This window comes from Rhipicephalus microplus, chromosome 5, assembly GCF_043290135.1.
Source record: "Rhipicephalus microplus isolate Deutch F79 chromosome 5, USDA_Rmic, whole genome shotgun sequence".
Classification (NCBI taxonomy): Eukaryota; Metazoa; Arthropoda; class Arachnida; order Ixodida; family Ixodidae; genus Rhipicephalus; species Rhipicephalus microplus.
Genome location: NC_134704.1, coordinates 18,713,569 through 18,741,191, shown reverse-complemented (window position 1 = coordinate 18,741,191; position 27,623 = coordinate 18,713,569). Strand labels below are relative to the sequence as shown.

General features: G+C 46.4%; 2 protein-coding genes across 2 annotated transcripts; both read left to right on the top strand.

Annotated features, from left to right (window-relative positions):
* Positions 1-10,807: 10,807 nt before the first annotated feature.
* Positions 10,808-18,395, top strand: LOC142817215 (paired box pox-neuro protein-like). The gene is made up of 4 exons (XM_075894272.1): positions 10,808-10,813; positions 11,454-11,478; positions 18,013-18,233; positions 18,372-18,395. The coding sequence occupies exons 1-4, from the start codon at positions 10,808-10,810 to the stop codon at positions 18,393-18,395; spliced, it is 276 nt and encodes a 91-aa protein (XP_075750387.1).
* An 890-nt stretch (positions 18,396-19,285) lies between these two features.
* LOC119173984 (uncharacterized) lies at positions 19,286-27,329 on the top strand. Its single transcript, XM_075894289.1, has 4 exons — positions 19,286-19,514; positions 19,815-20,133; positions 21,384-21,628; positions 26,848-27,329. The coding sequence occupies exons 1-4, from the start codon at positions 19,298-19,300 to the stop codon at positions 27,327-27,329; spliced, it is 1,263 nt and encodes a 420-aa protein (XP_075750404.1). The 5' UTR covers positions 19,286-19,297.
* The last annotated feature ends 294 nt before the right edge of the window (positions 27,330-27,623 follow it).

The window sequence follows — 27,623 nt, the reverse complement described above, 5'->3', positions numbered from 1 at the left end:
ACTCTATTTTGTACTTCTATATCGCCTGTCTTTTATATATGGTTGCCTTTTCTGGCTCTCCGCCTAAACTTTGATGTTTTAAAACGGCGTTTCGGCGTCGTTTAAACCTTGCCGGGCCATCCACCGCGTCGGAGCGCAGCGCTGGAGCCCTTTACTTGGATCCGGGCAGCACTGACTTCGATCGTTCCAGGCCCCGCCCATGCTGCGCAAAAGGGAGGCGAAGGCATCCGTAGGAAGACAAGCGAAGGCGTGGCCAATGTCCCCTCACTTAAGCCCCCTCCGAAGCCGTAGCGTGCGAGACACAGAAAATTTGGAGCAGGTGCAGCGCAATGCTAGACCCCTCTTTCCTCTTTCGCATCCCCCTCCCCCCCCCTTCTCGCGACAGCCGCTTTCCACCAGTACTGTCTCCGCCACTTCCTATGACATTAACGAAAACCAGGTTCGCCTGAACGTTGTGCAGATGCGTTTTGTCCCAGCTTTTTTCACATATTGAAGCATCAGAAAAATCTTTGGAGTCCTTAATCAATACTTATTTTTGTTAAAGTGTGTTCTTCAAGAATTAATCAAAGTACTAATGCAAAAATACACCCATGGAAGTGAAGATCGACACGCACACGCACCAATCATTGTGCTGCTGTCTTATCTGCAGTGAAGGTCTGTTCGCACTGTTACTTCCTTATTTCGAGGGTCCTTCAGCCTCTTCATCTATACTCTTGATTTATTGGCACCAAAGGAAAACGAGGACTTTAAGCCAGGCGGAAGTACGCCGAAGCGTCTAAGTGTATTTCAGGTGTAGCATTCTCATTTCCGCTTTCCACTCGACTTCAAACATTACTATTTTTTTTTTTGTCTGGCATTTTTTTTCTCCAGTCTGTCGATCACAACTCTCCTCCCCCAGCTTTCCATCCCGAAATCCCTACAACTAATCCTCGGAGCCAAAAGGGACGTTGACAAAGTTTCCCGTCTCGGGCACACGGCAGAGAGAACAAGGAGGTCGCCGCGGTCGCTTAAACATTCATGACGGCGCCGCGCCGTCAGTCGGCAGCGCCGCCGCGATATGACCTCTCGCTCGCGACTCTAACGTATTGGGGAAAGAATTAAAAAAGAGAACGAAAGAAAGCAAGCATGCGCTTCCCGCACCGCACCACGGTCGCTCGTTCCATGACCTCCTCCTCCCGTTTTCTTCTTTTCCCTGTTTTTCTAGCGCACTCTCCTTCCTTACGGTCCCTCGCGCAGCCTGCTCAATTCCATGGAGGCGCCCGTGAAGCTCCGCCCCTTGCTGCACCACGTGATGGCCGCAGAGGCTCTCTGATTCGGCCTGTCCTCCGGCCAATGCGCATGACCCGCACCAGCCGTGACGTCATGCTTCCGTCGACGGCGGTGCGCTCCGCTTCTGCGTTAGCGCGCAGATTCCATACCCTCTCCTCTTCATCTCCTCCTCACCTGAAAGACTGCCTTGGATGCACGCTGCCGTACGGTCTCTCTCCCTCGGTTTATTTTGTCTTGCCTTTCGAGTACGCAGCGCATCTGTAGTTGTTCTGCGTATTAAGTGTTTCGTACCCCGGCCCCGCCGAGACGGAACTGGGAGAAAGTTTTATGGAACCGCTGGAACCGATTCAGTGGCGCAGTTTCGCATGCACCACGCGTCGAAGGTGCGGCGGTGGACCAGGGACCAACCAGAGGGTGCCGATTTCACGCTGCTGCATCCAACTTTTGCGCCCCTTCTTTTCAAGGCAGACCGGAGCCCACTACGAAATCAGAGGTGAGTGTTCGTACATTTTCCTGGTCGCACCTAAGGGTGAAATGGCTACTGTTGTGGTTGTCTATCCGGCGCGGTCCTAAATATTTATGAAAGCACGGCAACGCTTCCTGGACAAAAAAAAGAGCTTTCACGAGAGAAAATTATTTTAAATGGTGTCATTCACACAAAACATTGCAGATTGATAGACTGATTGACGAGATTGTGCCAGTTAGTGCAGCATACGTCGCTCAGATTTGGTAAGACCAGAGCTTAAACAAACGTTTATATATATTGTTTTTGCAGTTCCCAGGTTAATTCATAATTTTCATTTTTCTTTCGTCTGTTTGATTTCATTTACCATTAAAAACGATAAGCGACATATTGCACAGTATCTTGCGCGTGTTACCACTGGGGTTATTACAACCCAGTGTATTGCTCTGTGCATCTCAATAAAACCCTCCCATATCGACAGTAATTCCTTGATCATGCTCCTTGCATGTTTTGACAAAACATTCAGACCGGCGGCTACAGAGCATATTGAAGTAAGTAGCAAGTACAAATTTAAAACGTCTATGATGCCTAAAGCTGGCTTATCCTCATAGCGATTGTTCTTGCAAAAAAGCCCAACTCGTTTTAATTACAAGGTTCGTTTCACACACTATCACCGCTGCTTGGTTCCCTAGACCCTCTCCAATTGCTGTTATGAAGTTACGAGATTTATTTTTCAGGTGCTCAGTGCGATTCATTAGATGCTTTGTTTTACTGGACCCCTACAGCCTGTAGCAAAAAGGCATGAAACTTTATAAAGATAAAATCGTCAAAGTGCTTTTATCAGGGCCGCGCAGTAATGACTTGTGATGTGAATGCTTCGAAATTGCCTTTATAGCACTCATTTTGTTTAGTTTAAACCAGTAAACGTCACTCGGTTTGAACAGATTCCTGTTTTAATAAATTACAAACGCTTAATAAGCGCACAAGCTTTCTTCCACGTGTGATATGAAATTTGTCGACGAAGATTCGCGATCACTAAGCATATGACACCCACATGGTAACAAAACAGAGGTCCGATAAAAGGCCACAGTTATAAAATTTTTGTTTAAAAAGTTGTCTTAGCCCTCAAGCACAAGATGGCTAAGCTAGTAGCATTCACATTTATGTTCTATTTGTTTAAGAGCATGTCTACCTTGTCGTTGTACAACATCTATAAAAAAGTCATTGTTCGACACTCCTATTATACCACTTTCTATTACCATATTACAGTATCATCTGTTACACCACGTTATCTCGCTCAAACTATAGTGAAGGCGATAAAGCAACTTATTTCGTTGATGTCTACCAAACGGTGACAACGTTTTAGGTGGCCACATCGAATGCATTGCTTAGAATTGATATTGAAGAGACCCTCTAATATTATTAAAATATGTCCCCTAATAATGTTCACAGCACAAATTAAATTTTAAATTCATTGCATATCTGTTTCATTGAATCATATTTTCGAGAAGATAGCTCGAGTTATTTTCAAAAAGAATGTGTCTCGGGTAAGTCATAACCCAACGTCCTCTTCGCGTCATTTTTAACGTCACCAAAATGCAAATTAAAAAAAAACTGAAAGGGTGACTGCCGGTTTATAATGTTTTGGGCAGTATCTAAATAAAGTTTAGTTTTTTTTCTCTTATATATATCATTGCGTAACAGTAGGCAAGAAACGACGTCCACGGTTAACGTTAACGATCTCTGGTCTTCGCAGCGTTAATGTGCGGTGTACTGAACGCAGACCGATGCAAATACTTAAAATTTTCTGCTAAAACCGCGATACTGCAATGAGAAACGTTGGCGTGGTGAGCCTGGGATTAATTTTGACCACCTGGAGTTTTTTACATGTGCCGAAACCCAAGCACTTGGGTGCTCTTTTTTTCATTAGTGTCCGGCCATGCCTGAAGGGCAGTATTCACATCAGCGACTTCGTGCATAGCAACGAGACACAGCTACCACTGAGTCACAGTATATGATTATTGCGCACACTCTAGACAGAAAACATCAAACTATTATTATTCTGAGCGCGTGCATCTCAGTAACGTACATCTTATACCGTTCTTGCATTTCGCCCACTTGAATATGCAGCCGCCACAACCGTGATTCAAACCGCTATCGCGAACTGAACTGTGCTGCGCCATAGTAACATCACTTCGATAAGTTCGGCATAAGACGGTTTTGGAAGGATGTATGAATACATCTTTCTTCAATATCCGGCAAGATTAAACGTGTCCCAAGGAGAGAGTCAAGACCTTGCCCTCATGGAGCCTCCCGGGCTTGATATACTGTCCACGTTTGAATTTCGAGAGCTGTACTGCGCAGAACAGCTGCCCACGTAGACGAGATGGTCTTGCGAAGAATTTTAATCATTCTAATAGCTATATTACACCCCCAAGAGAAGTGTTTGAGCGTAGCTGGGCTTCCAGGCTCAACAGACACTTTTCATTTTTTTGCAAGCGTGCGTCTCTGCACTGCATATTTGAACAAGTAATGGCGGCACCTGTCGTGCTTCAAGCGGACATGTAGTTCTAGTTGAACGTGATGGGGCTTGTATATTATGAGTGTTCATATCAATGGAGGCGACTCAACATTTTTCATGCCATCGCGTAAGCAAACTGAGCTTGAATGGGCTATTCGTACTAAAGGACAAGTCACTATACGTTGTTCAAACTGCATAGCAGGAAAGCTAACTTTACAATTTCGAAAAGGGTCTTCGTAAGTGCCGTCCTGAAATGGTCTCAGAGAAAAAAAAACATAAAGGAAAGAGCAGAGAGGTTGGCAGGAAGAGAAGCTTCTGATTTGCTACTTGGGGAAAGGAGGTGGGAAAGAAAGTGTCCTTACATAGCGTGTAAGGTAAATTTCTCGAAAAGAAACAGGCTATAATAAAACACTTTGTGAGTGAGTGTCCTGGACGTTATGATGGTACCTTCAAACAGCATTAGGACACTTAGATGGCCAACTCAGGTCACATAATGTCTCGGGCAGGCTACAGAATAAGTGTCACTGCACTTCTGGAGACACACGAACCTACACTGACATTCGCTTTCATATGACACTGCATCGTACAAGCTTCTATACTCTACCTATAGATTTCCACTCTTCTTTCAGCACTGTGTACAAACACTGGTTAAGCCATTTTTCATTTACTTCGTGCATTCGACTTCCCATGCAATAAAATAAAAGCTTACATTTTAAAGAAAAAGTTTCAAGAGGCACGTGTACTAAAATGTTTATTAACGCGATACGACTAAAAATATCGTTTTACGGAAATTGCGCTGTCAGAAGCATTGTAGGCGTCGTCGGCGCTGAGATAAAAATCAACATCTTATCCACGACCGATGAATTGAGAAAGCTACATATAAAAAAAAGTTTAAAAATTACAAAATATTCCCTAAGGGGACCATAGGGTGACGCGGAGCATCGCGGGAATTTCAACGGTGTTCATAACAGTAATAGTGTTTACTGGTTTGCGGTGTTACCTTTGCAACGAACCTTGCCTGTTATTGCGCTGCTAACTTGATTATTTACCACGCGTCGCGTGAACGTTGTGTTGCGAACCCTCGCGATGCTCTCCATGGGGAGATAGTGTAAAATAACTCTCCCACTGGCACCACCTTGAAAGTCAAGATCCAGTGCCTATATATAGACAATTTTCTGTAGCGGCGCCCTGGCGCTGCCATGTTTGATCACGTGACCAAAACCTGGGTTTAGAAATTAGCATTACAGCACCCACGCAGACGCGACCACTCGCTTAGATACAAACTCACGCTTGCTACTCACCCACTCTCGTCACACCAATAAATGAATGACAAAATCAGCTACCACTTCGTGTCATCTCACGCTGGGGACAATACATCTGGTGTGTACTGCCTTTATTAGGGAGATTTGCTAGAATCTAGAAAACACTGCAAAATACCGACGAATACATTGCTCTCCAAGCTTCATGACGTAAATATAAAGCAAATAAACGCGTCCGTTTCGAACTTACGGGCCACACAGCACAGAACGAAGGCGTGAGTCGCCATGTTTACTTTACCTACTGTGGCCGTCTTCCTGTGTTCATCAGGTGTTCTACGACAAAGCAACAATATTGCTTGAAATTGCTTCGGAATTAGCACTGTTGCATGAAGTACCACGACCTGACTAGAAAGGCACGCGCATTTCTAGTCTGGCCGTGGAAGTACCTTTCGCTGAAACGGACAACGACAAGGCGGTAGAAACGCGCCAGCACACGCACGGTCGTAACAGTGTGGCCAATCCTCCTTGTGGGTATGAGCCAAGATCTTCTAGGCGACAGAACAAAACAATGGGTCTCAGACTCCCTACTGCACGTGCACACGTGGCCCGAGACATAGAAAAAAAAATTAGCAACATATCCACGGAGTGAATGATGGATAGTGGGGCGAAGCATACGTCCGTCCATTCGTTCTTGCTTCCGTCCGTCCATGCGTCCGTTTGTGTGACCGTCCGTGCGTCCATTTGCCCGTCCGCGCGTGCGTCTGTTCGTGCGTCCGCACGTCCATCTGTGCGTCCGTCCCTGCGTCCGTCCATGCATCCGCCCCTGCGTCCGTCCATGCATCTGTCTGTGTGTCCGTTCATCCATCTATTCAACACTCCAAGTACCACCATCTCGCATCTTTTTATCATATATTCTCCATATAGAAGCACCGCCATTCAGTGGACATTCCAAGGACTAAACGAGAGGTGGCACACGCACACTTTCTTACGGCTTGCGCTTCGGGTCTACTTCCCACCTTCAACCACCTTGAGTTCATGGTATATACTAGTTCACTGTATTCATGGTACTGCGGCCCAATGCTCGCTAAACCTTTCTAAAACCAAGGAGGTTACGTTCGGCGAGTATGACGTAGCAACCTTTTCTTGTCAGATAGTGCTCAATGTACATGCCAATGGCTGTTAATGGTGAATGAGAGACATGATAATTTGGCTTTTAGTTAACGCGCACACTACGAATTTTTTATTGTTCAACAACGCACAGGAGAAATCTCCCACCGGCACCACCTTGCAGGTCAAAACGTAAGACTGGTTACACACTACGAAGGGGCGTGACAGACAAGACTTTACGGTACTACCATAATTACCATACGGTAAACCAGCGCTTCTAATACACCCTGATTACGCCGCGGTGGTCTAGTGCCTAAGGTACTCGGCTGCTGACCCGCAGGTCGCGAGATCGAATCTCGGCTGCGGCGGCTCCATTTTCGATGGATGCAAAAATGTTGTAGGCCCGTGTGCTCAGACTTGGGTGCACGGTAAAGAACCCCAGGTGGCCGAAATTTCCGGAGCTCTCCCCTGCGGCATCTCTCATAATCATATGGTGGTTTTGGGACGTTAAGCCCCACAAATCAATCAATCCCTTTCTCGCTCTCACGTGCGCGCATACACACGCACGCGCGAACACACGTCCTGCCATTCTAGGCGACGCAGCATGGAAGTCATGCCAAGAAAGAATCGGAACGCAACGTGGCGAAGACACGGCGACTCGCGGTCATCCATAATTCGCACTCCGCACGGCCGGTCATTTGTCGTTGCGTGGTCAAGAAAGTGCGCGTGGGCCGGACCTCGGCTCGGTGGCGTGCCCGCGCGCCACGCCAAAGAGAGCGAGCGTACGCTCATCAAATATGAAAGGGTCCGCGGCCGTGTGCTGTGACGTCGTTACGGGATTCGGTCGGCGCGTGGCTGGCGCGCGCACCACTGGCACGCCACGCTCGCACGCATGCCTGGGATGCGGGCACCTAAACGCACGCGCTATGCCGAGGTTTCCCCGCAGGAAATGAAAGGACTCTCTCACCGGGGCACCTTTTCCCTTTCACTCCTTCCTAAGTCATTTCCCTTTCCACGAGACTTCGTGCAGACCATTGCCGGCGCGTATACGAGAACGACGTCGATATGACAATTGTCTTGGGAGGCGGCCCGCTCCACAGATGTTCCTGTAGAGGCGTTATACTATAACGTATTACTGGTGCTATTACGGCATTTATATAGTCATCAGACACCTATCTCGCTCATAACAGCAAACGCATCGCAATGTCGAGTTAGTGGTTAGAACAGTCAGCAGCGGCTATTTTATTTGTGGTTATAAGCGGAAAAAGAACAGAAATGTGGGCCCCGTAACTGGCTGCATCTGGTGCGACACCTCAACAGTAGCTCACAAGGAATGGGGGTGAGGAGGGATTAAAAGGATAGGATTAAAAGGTATATATATATATATATATATATATATATATATATATATATATATATATATATATATATATAGGGAGAGAGAGAGAGAGATGCACTGGGACAGCGAGCGAGGACATATCGAGGGGATAGGAGAGAAGATAGGAAAGATGGAAACACAATCACAGGAACCGAGGACGGGGAACCACTGGCGAGAGCTCTTGTCGGCAACAGGAGATGGCGTAGGGCTAATCCAGACGGCCAGAGCTACGCTGTCGTCGTCGTCGGGGACCGGCGTCAGGAGTTGGCGTATAGGACCAACCCAGTCGGCCAGAGCTGCACTGTCGTCGGAGATCGCGAGGGCACAACTGGTCGTCACGAAATCCAGCTAATATTATGCTATCAATAGAGAGCTTAGTGTGTCGGAGAGCCCTGCACTATTTTACCATTATGTATAATATGGGCGCTAAGCTAACGTTAACCAGTAAATATGCTAGTCCACTCAATGTGACTGAACAGGCGAGAAAAAAACGTGTCGAAACACGTGTGCGTTCAAAAATGCTTTAAGATGTACCAAAGTATCATTTCGATGAAGCGAGGTAATAAAATCGTAAGTTGTACATTTTTTTTTACTAAATAATAAAGCGACGCATAAAAGGAGGGAGTCGCGAAGACATCAAGTCAGTGGTGCCCTCAGACACCGAAATCACCAAGAACGGTTTCGTATGAATAAATCAATTAGGTATGCCCCGCCGCGGTGGTCTAGTGGCTAAGGTACTCGGCTGCTGACCCGCAGGGCGCGGGTTCGAATCCCGGCTGCGGCGGCTGCATTTCCGATGGAGGCGGAAACGTTGTAGGCCCGTGTGCTCAGATTTGGGTGCACGTTAAAGAACCCCAGGTGGTCTAAATTTCCGGAGCCCTCCACTACGGCGTCTCTCATAATCATATAGTGGTTTTGGGACGTTAAACCCCACATATCAATCAATCAATCAAATCAATTAGGTATACCACTCGCCACGTCATTTTTTTTTCTAGATCAAGGAGGAGGGATTCATGCGGGATGCTGTTAATGGAAAACAACATGCTAACAAGGAAAACCAAAGACTAAATTAAACCTGCCCGGCCCGAGCAATTCTTAAGCTCATTATGTAGATTTACGACGGCTGTTTATTGTTCACCCGTTGGAAGAGTAACACGAAAAGGCATCAGAAAACCGTTTCTAGCTTTGTTAGAATCATTGTGGCAAGCTGAGTTACGCGAACGCAGCTGCTCATTACGAAACAAAGAAAGGATACACGATTCCCGACGTTGTAAAATAACGGTATAAAGGGGAAGAAGAAAAAAAGCACAAGCTAAACCTTCGCTTTCGCCTACCGTTCAGGAGCTTACATTAGCCTACATCTACATCGCGTGAAGCCCAATTAATGTTGCAGGTACACTGAATCGACTTTGGTGGTGTCATCACTGGTAAGAACCCGTTTTTCCCCATTCTCCTTTCATCATGGATCTTACCAATGCAGGAGATCGGCTGAGTGTTAGAAGAATTTTTTTATGTGTGCACGTGTTTCTTCGCAATACTTCTAGTATAAGCTATGAATAGGCTAAAATTCAACCAATTTAATTACTAAATATTAGTATTTAAATGTCTAAAAGAATGAAGAATTTACCTCAGTATTCTTTTAGTCTTACTGATAAATTCCTATATGACGTAGTAAACATCCCTGTGACTGCAGCCCAGAGTAGAGACGCCAAATGGTAGAATAAGTCATTCGGATATTTCCAGACCCAAGTTTCGAAGAGGTGGTGCTATTAATCTGCTCCTCAAAGACGTGTACCGGCGACAGGATAGAAAGTATTGAGTAATTGTTTCATCTTCCTTACAGAAGAGACACAGAGTAGACAGCGCTTGACTTGCTCTATGCAAATAAATGTTGAGGAAGGTAACCCGGCCGCGAAGTTTGGTTATAGCCACTTCCATTATTTTCGACCGCAATGACTCACTGTTCCAGGGAAATAATAGGTGCTTACATTCTGGAGAAGCTGTCAAGACAGGATCTGATAAGCATTTTTTTTTTAAGTTAGCGTGCGGAATCGCGCAATTGTAATGTATGCTGTCCGTATAGAAAAACCGAAATGATTGCTAATGTTTTTTTTCGGCATTTTATTATGCAGTAACCCTCGTAATTATGTCTTTGATCTCAAAGAATAAAAAAAACGTTGGTCGGCACTTTCAGTGATAAAAAAAAAGTTAAAGCAGTTCGCACTGTTTTTGTGCAGTCGTATACTTCTTACGCCCTCTTTCTTGTTCACATACTTAAAGCTTACTTTATGCTATAGGCCCATCTTATTGCGAAATCCTTCTTAAATTATTGATTTTCATAGCTTATGCAAACTCCATAGCTTTTAGGTGTCTTTTCAGCAGATGTGAACGATTGCCCACGTATAGCCTAACTTCCTGTTTTATATAGTTCACTGTCATACGCAAGTATGCACTAAAGCCATGATTCTCAAATTGTCGGTCTTAAATTCAATATACGACCCAAGGCGGAACAATATTCATTCGTTCACTGAAGGTTTTCGAGACACCCTCTTTGTTATATGTCCTTCAAATAACTTTTCCACGATACACCACCATCGGCACGTACTCATGGTTTTCATAACATGATGTTTATTATACGCGTCATATGAAACCTTGGTGTTTGTTAAACCCCAAAGTATATGAAGGATCAAACTCTGCCTGTTATGGTGCTCTTTATAGAGCGTGATTTAATAAGCCACGATTCCTGCTGGACTCCCAGACAGCTTTAGCGAACCGTAAGGGCCACACCGTTATCACGTACCGTTATCAGTATGCAGGTAACTGTGTCTTGTGTTTAAACACCGGCAGCATTTAAAGCCTGCCTCCTACTAACAGCTCTGGGTCTTTCAGATGGCACATATACCAGCAATGAACTACGTCTGAAGCTACTTACAACATAGGTATATAGGCAAGTGATTCACAGAAATCCCGTCATAGTGTATAAAACCATAGTAAAGCGATTAGTAATGATGACCACACAACAGCAATATTTACAGGCTGGTGCGAGTGTGAGCATCTTTTTCAATGCTTTAATACACTTGAATACAATTGACATAATACACTTGACGAAATGACATGTGTATAAGAGATTTCCACTCGTTATACATACTTTAAAGAAAAGGAATTTCAGATGCAATGACGGTGTGTTTCGGAGGTATCGGCCAAAATAGTGGCGCCGCTTCAATCCGTGGTGTAATCCAAAAATTTCTAGTGCCACCCTGATTCATTTTTTACCATATTTGTGTAATCTGTGATAAGATTTGTAATTGCTCTGCTGTGACTGCATGGTTATTCTATGACAATGTACAGAGACAATCATTCACTTTGCAAATTTAGGATGATCATGATCAAAATCGGAAACGATGCCTTTTTTTTCTCGTTGTCGCTCATTCATACAATTTTTTTTTCTGCTTGCAGGTGGCGACACTGATGCCGCACACTGGTAAGTGCAGCGCTTCTCAGATACATTTCTTCATTACAGTCTCATTCACACTTGTGAGCAGCATAAGTCGCACAACGATTTCCGATTGGCGACCGAAAAGGGACTCATGACGATGTTAAAACCTGCGGTAAAGACATGCTGTTGAAAGTTCGTTTAACGAAGTTATGATCACGAGCGAATTATTTGGTTGTAAATTTCGTAAAATTGAGAAAGCGATGATTCGATCCTTCAGAACCTTAAAGTGCAACGTGGCTACATCCACAAGCTTCCATAGCATTCTTTTTACCGACAATCCAAGCCTGCACGTCTGAATGTCAGCAAAAGCAGTCCAGGAATATATAGGGGACAATGCAAGCCAGGTCACGTGACGCAATGAGCGGCTACCGATTCCGTGATGACGTGGAGAACGAATGCGTTTCTTGCGCGAACGGACCGAGAAAGAAAGTTTCGAGGAGATGATTAGTGCTATTCATCGCATAACCAATCATGAAATAACCAGAGCGACCAACATCGCCTCAAGCAACATCAAGAGCGCTACCGAGTGCCCCGAGTGTGCTAAATTCGCTGTTCTGTGCATGGGCATGGCCCGAACCTTTGTCAATTTACAGTTAGTGTCATAACTACGATGCGTAAGTGTTTCATCGCGACAGCGTTAAAGCTCATGCTCCAAGAAAAACTTGTGTTGATCAACAAAACAGAAAAAATTCCCCGTTCTCACTTTTTTTAATCATTTAGTTCAGGAAAAGCTGCGTTCAATCAGGTTTGGTGCCCAAATTAGTTCGTGAATTCGGGTTGATCACAACAGTGATTCATATGGGTAGTTACCATAGAATGGAAACATCTATGTGAGATCGGGAACTCCAACTCACATTTCGTTAGATAATTTTTAACGGTGTTCCCGACGGCACACCAATTTGAAATAAGCTGACGCACTGTTCCTGTTCATCTGATACGCATACGTGCAACATGCTCCGCTGAACAATAAGGTGCTGACCGGAATCCGAAAGGCAACGTCTTGCCTTACATGAAAGCATCCGTTCGTTATACACAATGCCTCCCACACTTGTGTGTTCGTAAATGCTTCTAATTTACGAGGTTGCTTTCATAATGGTGCAAACAAAACGCTTCTATTGTTCCCTTCCATATAGTCCACCAGTAGAAAAAAAATCTCTATTCTTCTATTCGCATAACGACGCGTTAGTCGGGTGTTGCACATACTCGGAAGCACTTATAGCACGCTTTACGATGTGCGAGCGTATGTGTTAACGACGTGTAAAGTTTGCATCCATGTCTTGATCGAACGGAGTTTCGCGCATCGAAACCTTCTACGTCGATATTTAAGCTCCAACGTGGCACGCAAGTGGGAGTGGTAATTAGACCATATAACAGCGATTCTTCAAAATCACTGAACTACAAGATTGGCTGATCAGGAGGAACGTTCAGATCCCACCACGCCCCTGTCGGGCAAATTACTGTAAAACTAGCGCTAAAATAAGCGTCGTGAGTTGTTGCTTCCCCATGACGTCAGTGTATGTTAACACGTCAGTGTGAAACTGCCCCTCCGATATCAAAACTGATGGTAGTATGTTCAAGAGATGCCGCCGCCGTAAGTCCATGGCAATAAGCGGCTGTATATTGTTAGGTTTGGCCTGGAGATACGTCTCTCAATCCCTTCGGTGCCCAGTCTGCCAGACGCTGTCGAAGTTTTGAGTAATTACCCAGACCATGCGACAAGCAAAGGCGAGTTCCCGTCCTTCAAAAGCGGACCATTTTGTCGCCCCTTCAAGCAGCAGCGTGCCTGATGACCTCGGTGATTCATCTGGCGACGGTAAGCTGTTGTGACCAGAGCCAGAGCTGACAGAGGAGCGGCGTTCCTTTTTGATCCCCAATCACCAAGCCGACCGGCCGACTGCCTATGCTCGTCAGGCATTGTACGTGCTAGCCGGAGGACGAGACGTCGTGTCGCCAAGACGCCGTTAACCATTCGAGAGAGGCCAACAAAGACAGCATCTTCCTGGAGGAGACCGACGGCCACCGCAAATCACCCCGCTAATTGAGCGAACAAAATCGGCGGACCCTTTGAAGTATGCTGCCAGGATCGTGGGAACTCTCGAGTAGCGGCACACACACGACGAGGAAGAGCCCTGCTGGCGCCACCACAGTGCAGTGTTCACGTGGACGGTGCATGCTCGCCCCCCCCCTCACCTGTGTGTGCGTGATTGGTGTTCGACTCGGGGAGGAGGAGCCCGACAGGGCATAAAACGACGCGGCAGAGTGCTGGACGTCGCTCTCAACTATGTAACGTTCAACCACCACGCTCGTGGTTTGTGAAACCACTATCCCTTCTTTTCTGTAAATATGTGTAAATAGTGACATAAACCTATGTTCTGTTTTCGTATCCTCCTGCGTTCCTCCTTCCGAGCCATAACAACTGATGGCAGCGGTGGGTTGCCATCATCAGCGAACTTCCTTCCTTCCGACACGTAACAATATGTGTATAACACAAAACAGTGGTAACTCAAGCGTGCCCATGCGAGAAATTCAGTTCTCTTCAATTCATTTTCCTTCCTAGAAGTCAAGTAGAGATTATGAAACATCTTAAGCAAGCTTAGACACCAAATATACCGAGAACAAGTTCTCTTGAAGTATACTTGTAAAGGAACCTTTGCCACAGAAACGCATTTTTCAGATTAGACGTATCGCGAACGCTACAGCTCAGCTGTTATCAAAACACTCCTGGGCTCCCCAGTAAAGCATAAAATAAACTGATAAGCACAACGCTGGTACCAAAGTTACACAAGTGGTCCAGCTCGTAACACTGCCGACTAGCGCCTTCGTGGTCTTCGAACCGTGAAACACTCGCCAGCGAGCTTCGTCTTTCCAGTTCGCACGTTTATTAGCCGCTGTGTGGTTGGACCCGACGGGTGCGCAGCGAAGCGTGCTCCCCCTGGCGGCTATGCGAGCACCCCCTGACGGCCGCCACTGTCACTAGCTCCAGCGGTTCGGTGATGACACAAGCCTCGATGACAGCCGGTCGACCGTTCCGCGCCATTGTTTTCTATTGCACCACCCCGGTCAACCTATCATGCTTGTTTCTTTGTTGCTATTTCGAGCAAGCCGAAATATTTTGACGTGTTTACGACACAAGAGAGGGGGGGGGAGGCATCAGGTGCTTGGCTTTCCTATTTATGTCTCACTTCTGATTGAATGGATATTTTCTTTATAACGCTGTTTCTCTCCGTTGTAAGTGCGCGTGCTAAAAACACCTAAGGGTTTTTTTTTTTCTTTTGGTCGTTTATCACGAGAAGTAATCGTTAATTCTTGTCGATTCGAAAGCAAGCCCCCTGGTAAAGCTGCTTTGTCTTTTTATTTTTCGTTCTTTTTCTTCCTTTTTCCTTTCTTTCTTGCATATTGTTTTTTGTATTTTTGTTACGAACATAAAAAGGACGTAAATCTCCCATCGGCTGGTTAAACAAAGAATCCGCATTTTGCTCCTTGTACGTGATATGTAAACAAATAAAGTGACGTACAGTGGATGGCATACACTATCTTGTGGCGCCACTAACTGCGCTAAATTAAAGCTGGGGAACTGTATATGGCACTGACATTTGCCAGAGCCCGTTATTTTGCCTCCTTTGTAAGTACTAATCTAACGCACAGTCCTCGTGTTCAAGCTTATCGAAATACTACTCAGTATTTGTTCCAAAATGTCACGAGTGTATACACTCGTATGAGTTCTAATAAATTGGTTTGACATTCGATAAATTTGGGTTTCTTCACATATTCTTCGCTTTGTTTGCTATAAACTCAGTCTTGCAGGCAGGTCTGTACTTTATTAAGTGTTCATCCAACGTTTTTTTATAAGTTCTTATAAAAAATTTGTAAATGCGGCTGCTTCTCTGTTAAAACAATTAAATTATGTGTACATTACTGAAGAAGAATGGGTATTTGGGCTAGTTGGTTTGAATTCACGGTAATAAGGGCTGCAGCGCGAGCACGAAGGTGCTAGAAGAAACAGATGAAAGGCGAGGCAAGAATGTTATCGTCCTCTTTGCTTTTCTTGCCTCGCCTTTCGTCTGTATCTTCTAGCACCTTCGTGCTCGCGCTGCAGCCCTTATTACCATGAGTACATTAGTGCTTTTTTGCGCTTCATAGTCTTGGACGGGTTACGGCACCTTGTTAGGCAATAATTTTTGCCAACCCTGCCCCTTCCTTGTGTCTACTGTACCTTGTGTACTGTACTTTGTATAATAATAATCTCTTACGTGTATACCAAACGCTTTTTTTTTGCTTCACGCAAAGCTAAGATGCGAAGAAAGCAACCCTTTGCCTAGTAGCTTTATTGGCGTTATGATCATGTCTTGCCAAGTCGGATCGACTATCGTGGCCGACTTCAAGACACTTCGTGTCTTGAAGTCGGCCACGATAGTCGATCCGACTGAGTGGGCTATACGCTCTCAACGAGAGCTCAACGTTTTACAAAAGCGTTCTGCGCAAGCGCGGCGATTCGAACGAATGGCGCAAGACCCCAGTGTTTTTTATAGCCCGGGGTGTAGAGACCACGAATGGGATGCAGTCAGCGAGAAAATGAGGTATAAACGCCAGCCTTCTCATTACTTACCGACATCGGCACTAAAAACCACGCAGCCGAGGTCGGCGATCGCCTCGCGAAGCGGCCATCTCGTATTTGATATACGCGCGCACGCCGTCCGAAGCAATCACTTACCGCGATGCCGGCCGAGCAACCACCGCGGTTTCGAAATCGTTCTATATTGGCGGGAGGCTGTCGATTCAAGTCTACCTTTGTTTTCTGACTTTATTCCTGTTGGAAATGCTTTGTTTTCTAGTTAAAGCGTTCGCCCACCGTTCTGTCAGTTCAGTTGTCAAATATCGGGACTTCTGGCTTGAAAACGTGTAATAAAAGTAGGCGATACGCTGGCCTAGCCATTTTTTTTTTCATATCGTCTCTCTTTGTTGTTATTGGGAGCGTGGGAGGTTTAACCGATGTGTGCTTTCAAGCGCGCAGCGCAGGGCACACATAAGTTGTTTACAGTTTTGGGGTTCGAAAGTTGACGAAGAAATTTTCCGTCCTGATACGCAATATCTCGTCGAGTAGAATTATCGCTTCTATTGTGAAACGAATTACCTTGTAGTCCGTTCGAAAGGAACACGGTGCCAGAAGTAAAGAGAACAAGTCAAGATCCCTTGCACCATAGGAGAAATTTTACAGCTCCGTGCAAGAGGCAGATATACAGACGACGTTTCTTATTATCGCCTTTCGCACACATTTCTCCACCTAGGGGGCTTCCTTAGAACTAACCCATTTGTCCCATGTCCTCGGCGATTAACTCGGACGACGGCGCTCTGTAGGAGCTGAACGAGGAGGCACGTTTGCTATATTGTCGCGCGCGCTTTTTTTTTTCCTTTTATGTAACCGGCTTGCCACATGTGCAACCACTTTTTCGTACGAAGTACGTTGCACCCGAAATTTCCGGAAACGTTCACAAGTATTTCAGTGTCTTTCGATAAGAACGCGCGCACAACGTGAACGATACACTTTATTCATAGAGCTAACGCAAGCACCGGCGCTAATCTTAGAATGTTCGACGAGAGGTTTATAGAATCCGACGAATATTCCCGGCTGCGACGGCTGCTTTCATCGTCAGGACCACGTGGGATATGGGACGGTGTCTCAACTAGCGGAAATGGAAAAGTTTCCGTCTGCGCCAATGTCTGGAGTGCGTTCATAGAGAAACATGCTTACATAAAGAGCGGACACTCCCGCAGGGCCCTGCGGCCCAGCTAAGTGCGCTGCTTTCAGTGCCATGAGTGGTTGGTCAGACCCGATAACGTCTTCAGCATAAATAAAATAACAAAACTTTTTTTATCGTTCCGACGCTGGAATTTGAACCTGTGCCCTCACGCTCCGAAAGCGAATGTCTTTACCACTACGCTACACACCCATGCGTCCACAAAGGGAATACATCTACAGTACATCTAAACCACATGAATGTGCCTCTTTGTGCAAAACAAATGCAGAAAGACACCACTTTCTGGTCATACTTTACTGTTTTCTGTTGTAAGGCATTAACTGGCTCAGCCGCACATGTATAATGTAGAGCAGACATGGAAAATTGCACAAATTAATAAAATTGCTTCTTTGCAGAAAATTGATGTCAAACTTTGGGTATTCATAATCCTTTTGGCTATTACATGTGTAAAGAGGTTTATTGGGCGAACCAAACGGGCAGGTGGAAGATTCGAGATAGCGACAGGACGAGGAAGATGGAGGAGCTCGAGCGTCGATCTCGTGGTGCCTTACTTTTGCGATGATGCTTGTAGTTCCCTTTTGTTGTGATCATTCTTTCATTATACATGTCTTAACAAACGAGTAAAAGGGAGGGTGGGTACGCCATCTAGCGGATGGTCAGACCCTTCCTTGCCACGCCGTGAAAAGGCTCCAGTGGCCACTCTTTACATAGTATGGCGCGTTCGAAGACGGCCCCCTGACCTGCCTGCGTACTCGCGCTGCAGGCCAGGCGGGCATCAACCAGCTGGGCGGCGTCTTCGTGAACGGGCGGCCGCTGCCGGACTACATCCGGCGCCGCATCGTCGAACTGGCGCTGATGGGCGTGAGGCCATGCGACATCTCGCGGCAGCTGCTCGTGTCGCACGGCTGCGTGTCCAAGATACTGACGCGCTTCTACGAGACCGGCTCCATCAAGCCGGGCTCCATCGGCGGGAGCAAGCCCAAGGTGAGATCGCGACACGCGTAAACGAACATCTACGTTGACATCTGCAAAAAACAAGCGTTAATAAACACACGAACGAGGAAAGAACACACTACACCGCGCACTTCCTTCGTGTGTTGTTTCCTTGTGCGTGGTGTGCAGAGCAAAGCAGCGCTGTTCGTTTAGAAGGGTTCTCACCTACGAGCTCGCCTTCAAACACCTTTAAGTAGCGTTCGTATATAGTTCTTATAAACACTTTCGCAAATGAAACACGTCAAAGCACGAAAGGACGGCTGACCAACAACTGAGCTCTGCTACAACCAGACTGTCTCCCGGGAAGCTTTACGGGTCACGCGCAAGGCAACAACGGAACCACCCAGCATCACTCGGAATGACTGGTCTTTTTGCGAGTGTTGTAAAAACGAACTCGTCTCTTTCCACAGCAAACAGAACGTCAGTGTGCTGGTACAGTCACCTGGAACAACAACAACAACAACATGAATTATTATTATTATTATTATTATTATTATTATTATTATTATTATTATTATTATTATTATTATTATTATTATTATTATTATTATTATTATTATTATTATTATTATTATTATTATTATTATATCCAAGGTTTCACGTGCCGAAACCACCGTATAATTATGAGGCACGCCGTAGTGGAGGCCTCCAAGAATTTCGACCACCTGGTGTTCTTTGACTTGCATTGACATCACGATGCACGCGAGTATCTAGGATAGTGTCTTCATGGAAATTCGATCGCAGTGTCCGGGATTCGAACCCGCGACTTTCGCTTCAACATTGGAGCACCGTAACCACTGTACTACTAAGGAGGACGAATAACGGTGGGAATTTCGGTGCGTTTCGCGAGCTAATGAAGCATTCCTGAGAGACAGTTCGGCTTCAGTAAAGCGGCGTCCATAGTCAGCCGTCGTTCTGGCAGTCGTGCTCAAACTAAGGCCGACCTTAACTACGATCTGCCTCTTTCTACACCGTCAGCGCCAGTCTCTCAAACGGCACCTGCGTTTGCACGCTTATTCCGTGCGCCCCTGTTGCAGGTATCCAATCCGCAGGTGATGCGTCGTATGCTGCGCTACAAGAACGACACCGGCCCCACTGGCTGGGACATGCGGCAGCTGATGCCCCACCAATCACCTCAGCAGCCCCCGCAGCAGCACCAGCCGCAGCCCGACCACCCCATGGGCGCAGAGCACGGCCTCGGGTCTCCACCGGCGTCGGCTTCCAGAGTTCTGCGATGCGCCGCTGAGTGTACGGCGCTCTCCTCACCAACTGGTATGTCATTTCTCAGTACGGCAGATCGAAAGTTCGTCATATGTTAAACGAGCGAATCGCAATCAGGGTACCCGCAATCATCATTGTACCCCCATAATAATCAGGTAACCCGCAAATTAGTTAATGAATCAATTGTCAATTCATTATATTTTATTATCACTTTTTTACAATGAACAGAGCACCGTTGTACTAATGGCGTATCCGTCTGACCAATATTTCAACATCGACTCGTATATCGTCGAATCTCATTCTTCCTCGCTTTTTTCTTCTTTTCTTCCTTTGCGCATGTTTACTGAACAGTGGACGTGACGGGAGGCCTCGCTGAGCCACTGCCCCTGGCCATGGGGCCATACTACCCTAGCCCCTACTTGGCCCTGCAGCACGTGACCACGTGCTTGCCCACGTTGCCACAGCAACCGCCCCAGCAGCATCCTCAGACACGGCAGGCACAACATCAACAGCAGCACCCGCTGCAGCAGAACGGTCTCGGCCAGATGGCTACTATGCCTTCCACCTCATCCGCCATGTTTGCCACCTCCTCGTGCGCCACCTTGACGAGGCCTTCGACGTCGCACAACTCCGGAGGAATGCTCTTCCAAAAGAAGCAACGGAGCAGGCCGTGGGTACCAGGGTTCAGCCGCTACTTGATAAAGCGCACATTGGTGATGTGATCAACAAACAATATCCATTCGGTTACGCTCGTGTAATTCCCAAGGAAGCACAGTGTGAGTCTGCAAGAGCTTATTGAAGCGAGAGCCCCAGTACAACGTCGCAGAGAAAGGCTCAAGCTAACGCACATAGCAAGTCAGAGCCTGTAGATCATAACAATGATGTACTATAGACACCAGAGCTTTCCTCACCACATAAGTCAATAAAAAAGTGGGAGGTTGAAAGTTAATTTAAGCAAACATCAAACTGCAGACTAGTCAGCAAAAAAAAAATAACTGGAGATTTCCTTGCGTCCCAAACCCGCGACATGATTGATGGACGTCATACAGTGGAGGACTCCACAAACTGATGATCTGGTGTCCATTAGCATGTAATCAAAACAGATAGGAATGTCATTAATAAGCTAGACATAGCACTGAAAGGGCAAGCGCCTGTGCTAATGACTAATAAGTGCCGGTTGTCGGAAGTGAGCAACAGGGCCAACATTACTACTACTGAATAAATGCATCAGGTTGCCGTAAAACTCGCTCATCTGAAAGAAATGAACGATGCTATGAAGCGTAGCTATTTGAATTTCCAAATATACACGGAGCTAATTCGAGGAAAAAGAGCAAGAGATTGCTTTTGTGTGCCACCTGCATAACGGCAAGTTAGCTCTGCGAAACGCATCGCATTTATGCGGCAGAGTACCCTTTACAGGACAACTCTGACCTGCTTATTCTTTATCTTTCTCTCTTTTCTTGTCTCTATTGCGATGGTGATGATGATGATAATAACAATAATAATAATATAATAATAATAATAATAATAATAATAATAATAATAATAATAATAATAATAATAATAATAATAATAATAATAATAATAATATGTGTTACTAATTGGGAAGTACGAGAAAAACTTTTCATATGTCTGAAGCCAAATTATACAAACGAGACATTTTGCAATAATGATATTTTTACATAACCCCTCCTTCTGCCTGGTTGAAAGATCGAATAATCAAGTACATTAAATTATGAATGGTTATTCAGTCATCAGCTTCTAGCAGAATCCAAGAACAGTGTCTACAAGCTAAGAATCAAAACATAGCAAGCGTATCGTTGTCGTCCCGAACGACGTACGTTAAAAACATTTACTTCTTTGCGAGAGATGACGCGAAGTTCAGCCTCTGGTTTCTTTCTCGATTTTTGGCGGGTGCAGTGACTCGAACGAGCCCGACTCGGAAGATGACCTTGAGGACCAAGACTCGTCAGACGAGCAGGTGCCCTCAAGACGGCGTGCCACTGGAGGCAGCAAGGGAGTAACGTCTTACTCGATCGAGGAGATACTCAAGAAACCCGGTGACGTCCCCTCCGCAAGGTCCAGGGCATCTTACAGGAGAACAGCGGCGGCTTGGAGTTCTGATGACGCAGGCGCCAACGGAACATCGCCACAACATTCAAAGGGTTCGTAAGATGAGGCAATGATTTGTTGTAGTTGACTCGCTCATTCCTGTGGCTCACTAGCTATGGCGTCCGATACGAGGTGAGGTACTCAGCTGTCGAACCCGGTGACATCATTCCAAGGGAAGCTGAATACAATAACGCTCGTTGGTTTAGATCGCTGTGCCCGTTAGTGAAGCCGCTGGTACCGTTAAGACTGAAATGGTCGAAAGTAATCATGAACAACTACCGCTCCCCCCATTAGTGGCTCCCTCGGAATTGAATAGCGTTAAGTTAAAATAGAAGCTTATTTCTGGAATCAATAAGGAAACATGGTCATTATTCATGGGTATAAAAAAGGAAATGCATGTGAAATTCAGAAGCTCGAAAGGGAAAGGCCACCTTATGTATAGAAAGGAGCAACAACCAATGGCGTAGCCAGGTGTTGGCACAGCGGACCCGTGCTGAACCCCCCGCTCCTCCTACTATTTTTTTCCGCAATGGTATACAGAGCAAAAAAATGACCATTTTAAGGGTGTGCTCTCCCTAAAGTCAAGGAGGTGCCCGCCACTCCAACCCACCCCTTTTTTTCCCGAAAGAAAACTTCTGGCTACGCCCTAGCAACAACACTACCGTGCGACAGATGGCGGCGCCTTTATCTTCGCGATTCAAATCGACGAAACCCTGCGGCAATAAGCATCTAACACAGAACCACACACATTGAAAGTGGACGCTCTATTCGCTCACATCCCTGATGGTTACCACAGAGCCCGAACCCTGAACCTTAATTTACAGAAAGGGAGGCTTGTTGGCAGTAGTGTGTGGCATGTTCATAAAGGTAAGCGCGGCCCTTAATTGACGAGGCACTGAATTGATGTGTTCTCTCTGTCCCGTCCTCACCAATTCAGTACCGCACTTACCTTTATGGACACTCAATTTCTACTCTTTTGTAGTAAAAATTTATCACTTAAGTGTTAGACAGAAGATCTCTTTTTAGAGTAATAATATTTCTACGTTGTTTTAAACCGGCAGTTTATCTTAATGCGCCATACTTCACGACTTGACTTCTTGCAACTACACGTTTCATACAGCAGTATAAAAAGTAGCGCCCGGGCTTTACGCATTAAGTGCTTGCGAATTTTCAAGCGATACAGAAAAAAAGTTTAATCTTGCACTTCCTTAAACTTGGCCTACATAAAAAAATGTATATACAGTGTTCCCAAAAAGGGTATGAAAACAAAAGTAAGCAGCAAGAAAATCGTTTGAATGTAGACTAAGCACTACTTTTTCTAATAATGCTCCTTGCAAACTGACAACAGGCACAGCATTCTTTGTCCTGCTGCTAGGTTATTGACGATAAGCGAGGTTCATGTCCCTACCATGCTATTGATATAGGCTTCTTCTAACAGATACTCATACAATACCGTCGGTTAATGGGCCTTAGACATGGAGTCGCATAGAAGTGTTATAATGCACTTGTTGTGACGTTGTATAAGCTTAGTATATGCAATGTGTGCTCGCAGGCTCGATTTTTTTTCCGCTGGCAAAGGGGAAACGACCGAGCATGTTGCGACGTTAGAAAGGAAGCCCTTGAACCTTTTCAAGTTACGCCTTGCTTATCGATCTCTGGGTGTGTTTTTGTAAAAATCGTTGTCGTGCACCTTGTCACGCGTTGGCATACTCCCGCGCGAAAGGAAATCTACCGTATTTGAAAAATCAATGGCAACGAATAATTTATTGAGGGGCCCGTTTGAATCAGTGGTTCTTGTCTCTGCTTCTGCTAGTTGTAATACGCAGCTGTTGTGAATTGTAAAGTATCCGTAGTCAATATATATGTATTCTTTGGGGAGGCACAAATTAAATGCCACATACTATGTATGCAATATGTCATAAAAGTGAATAGTCTTACGACTGACCTATAAGAACTAGCTCGCACATTATTACAAGCTCATTCCCGCAAAACGAGCGAATATTCAAGTTAATGTTTGCATTATATATGCTTCCTTTAGTAGCCTCTAAGAACATAAAATATGTCATATGGTTTACTCACCTTCGAATTTTGTTTTATTGCGATAGCAATTGTATGGACACTCTCGGCTGAATTTCACCGCCGGCGTCGATGTCATGCACCGTATATGTATACGTATCTGTATATATGTAAACGCAAGAAAGAAAAAAATCTAGAAAAAAATACTGGCGCACGAAATCGAACGTGGGACCTCCGCGTCGTGAATGCGGGGCATTAACCACTTAGCCACCGAGGAGTACATCTTTCAACGTTCAAACGGCAAGCTATTTATATCTATTACTTACTGCTGTTGGCGAGACTGGAACGATACTGACGCAGCTGCGGGTCGCACAAAGGTCACTGCATTCGTTGCACAGCCTCCGTTTGCGAAAAGGGGGCGCGCTTTCCAGACACAGCTAATAAAAACCGAGACGCTTATTCGCGTTCATCTGTACCTGTGAGTCCGTTTCGTGCGTCATTCGTGCGTGAGAAACGCGGGGCACGTTTCGTTCTGCTTGCCATTCTGCGCGTGACCTTCTAATTTGTTGCTACCGCGTTTATTGCTTCGCCTTTGCAGCGAAGCTGCGACTTTTTTGTTAATTTACAAATATGCAAAATACAGACATGACGTCCAGACAGCATTCAAAAAATAGGTCTGTCGCCCCAATATCAGCTTTAGGACACACCCACACTTTTACTTCGGTGCTAGTATCGTACCCTCAGATAACTATTGCAGCAGGGGGAAAAACAGAAAAGGAAAACAGCAACACATAGATCATCTCTACTTCCCACATATTAGGCACATGCGTGTCAATACTTCAATAAAATAACATGAGCAATAAAGGAGCCAAGACCTAATATCTTCTACAGTCCTTAACGGCCGGACGGCGACTATGCTTCATTCCGCGAGTGCGTGTATATTATTAAGAGTATGGCCCAAAACTTGAGGCTTATCATTTGTACGAAACAAGAGCCATGATGATTACGAAAGCAATGAAGGCTGAAGTCCTACAGAGTGCATTATGTATAATAATCCCATAAAGTACCAAACTGAGGTCCCGAAACGTAGAATAGTGACCACCAGCTGGTGTCTGGCCGCAGTGCTAACAACCCAACTTCTCAGCAGCTAGCCATAACCATTATCAAATGCAGAGTGGGTAGTACGTTGCAAGCAGGTCGTAAAACAGCGCTGCCCATCTCCAGTGTTTAACGAAGCGAGTAAGCCCATAATCACCTGTGGTCAGTTCCTCCAGCACTTCGGACCACCAAATTGCGTCCACACACACACACACAAAAAGTACCTCTAATGTTCTGCAACGGGATATGCCTACCTTCAGGTACGTAGAGCGCAAAGATGGCGCCGTCATAAGCGGTTTATGGCAGTCTTACCAGCACCTACGCTTCCACGCAACCGCTACAGTTCACTGTATAAACGCTCGTCAAGTTTGCGAGAGGCCCGCGACCCTCCCCATCTGGGCGACAGTGGCAAACGAGAATTCAATTAGTTCGTCCCTCACCCACAAGAGGTGCCACGCGCCACCATACAACGCGGCCCTTGAGCGCACACGACACACGCGCAGGACTGCGATTACGGCTGTCGTCGCCACCTTGTGGCGGGAGTGATAGGTGTCACGCTCCGCGGCCTCGCGGACGACTCATTTCATGGCGATCGGAAGCGGGTGACAAAAACGCGCTTATATTCTCTCCCCAGCCAGCGTTGTGGCCGCCGACCCACCACCACACCCAAGCTGTTACTCCTCCCTCAACATTAGAAGTTCGACGAAGGCTCCCCTTCCAACCTGCCAAAGCCTCCCTCTTTTTTATTTTATTTCCGTTAAGAGTAAGTGCCCGAGGGAGTCGGGGGAGGGGGGATAATTCCCAAAGGGCATTTTGTTCCCGTGGCCTTCACTTTTCGACACCGCCAGTTCAGCGGTCTGTGTCCCGACTCCCTCTGGGTCGCAGACTCAGATACAGCACATTCTTCAGTTGCTCCCAACGAGGTGAAAAAAAAAAAGATGGGGGAGCACCAGATAGAAATCGGACGCCGCTGACGCTATGGAAAGATCAATCGCGACCCCAGGGACTTCTCGTTGCAAATAGGGGACGTGTTGAGGGGCTCTTGAATAGAGGGAAAACGAATTTAGATTTGTGTCCATTGATAGCGACTGCCGGTAGCTCCGCACCCGTATATGATGTGGCCCGTCGAAGCAGGTGCCACAGCAGCCATTTCTGTACCACTCGGGCGTTTGTTGTATGTTCTTTTACCGCCTCTTTCTCACTTTCTCTCCGAGTGTTAACGACACCTCGTGCTAGGTTACTCTTTAAAGCCAACCGTGAACGTGTTGGCTACTTGCTTTGCGGGCACGCTTATATACATACTGGCTATCAGTGTAAATATTACGAACGTTTACTGCAAACGAGTGCATCAGTGGGATGGGAATGGTTCTATATAAATGACGAGTCGCACATGCGTGCCTGTACGCACAGTCATAGGCAAGGCCATTGGAATAAGTTTGCGCCGATTGTTACATGCTACGACCTCAGTACATTCGACCGCACCCAACCGACAAGATTACGTCCTAGGCAGGCTTCATCCAAAAATGAAAAGATCAAGGTAACGGAACCTAAGAATATTGTTCCGAACTGCGTGTGACGTAATGCTTCATGTGACTATGACTGCCGACAGCAACCAACCGTAAAACCTAAGGATGATGTTGCACGTATCTGCTGTAATTGTAAGGTCGATTGTCAGGCTGATTGGTCCTTCATAACCAATGTTGTTGTTTTTTTGTTGAGAGATCAAGGACGTGCTGAATAAATACATCAAAGCACCATGTGTGTTATTTTAGCTTTCATTGTGCTGTGCGCTGGCACTGCTGAGAACTACCGATTAGTTTACGGGGGTCTTGCACTGACGTCACTAAAGGCGCCATGTTGGTGCACCACATCACTCAAGGTTTTTGACTCGGCGTGTTAACGTTGTCGTTGCATGCTTGTGCGTTCTCTTGTTATTGACGCACATAGGCCAATAAAATTCTGGCCGCATCGTTATCAGGTCAAATGCGATGCGATAACGCTGCGTTTACGCCATGAAGGCCGCCACGTTGATGAACTAGGACGTTACGAAGCTGCGACCACGCATGACGTCGCATGCAAGCTATATCTACGTCTGCAAAGCTTGCGATTGCTGGCTCTCCACTTACGTCTGCTCCTCCGATCCCGTCCTCGTTTTCAGGCCACTCAAAGTCCGAGCAGGAGTCGAGCCTCGAGGCGGAAGTGACCTCATCGTCCGCCGACGCCGAGTGCAACGGGCCTGCAACGTCCCAGACGCAGTCACTGAGCGACCAGACGACGACCGCCGCAGCGGCAGCCGCTGCAGCTGCCGCGGCCGTGGCGGCTTTTCAGCCCCAGGCAGCAGCTTTGGCTCTGTGGGCCGGTGCCGCAGCTTCCAGCCCCGGAAGCGTGGGCTTCGCGTCCTTCCCGTTCACGAGGTTCGCTCCGATGATGGCGCCGTTTCCGTGCTCCTACTTCTCGCAAATGGCCGCCATTTACCCGCACGCCCAACCGGCGCAGCCGTCGTCCTCGTCTGTCGAACCGGCGATCGCAGTGGACAGCAACGTCGTTGCCGACTCGGCCACTTCGCCATCGCCTGCGGCCGAAACCCCGCCGAGCAACGCGATGCATCCGAAGCACAGTTCACAGGCGCTGAGTCCGTGAAGCGTCGGCGCGACGCGTATGTTGTTGCTTCGTTCGTACGCGTAGTGACACCTGTTGAGCGAATGGGAGTTGAGCTTCTGCGGACATATCTTTGTTTTTCAAAGCTGAAACGGAAAACCTAGTGCGCAGTAGGCCCGAGTTTTACGAGTACTTCATTTTCTGTTTTCTTTTTGGGGTGCGGGGGGGGGGGGGGGTTACAGGCATATTTGATAACAATGAAACGGCAAACACAGCTGTCTGGGTTGTGCCTGGCCATAGATACTAGGAATTATCTATTATCATTCCACGTGACGT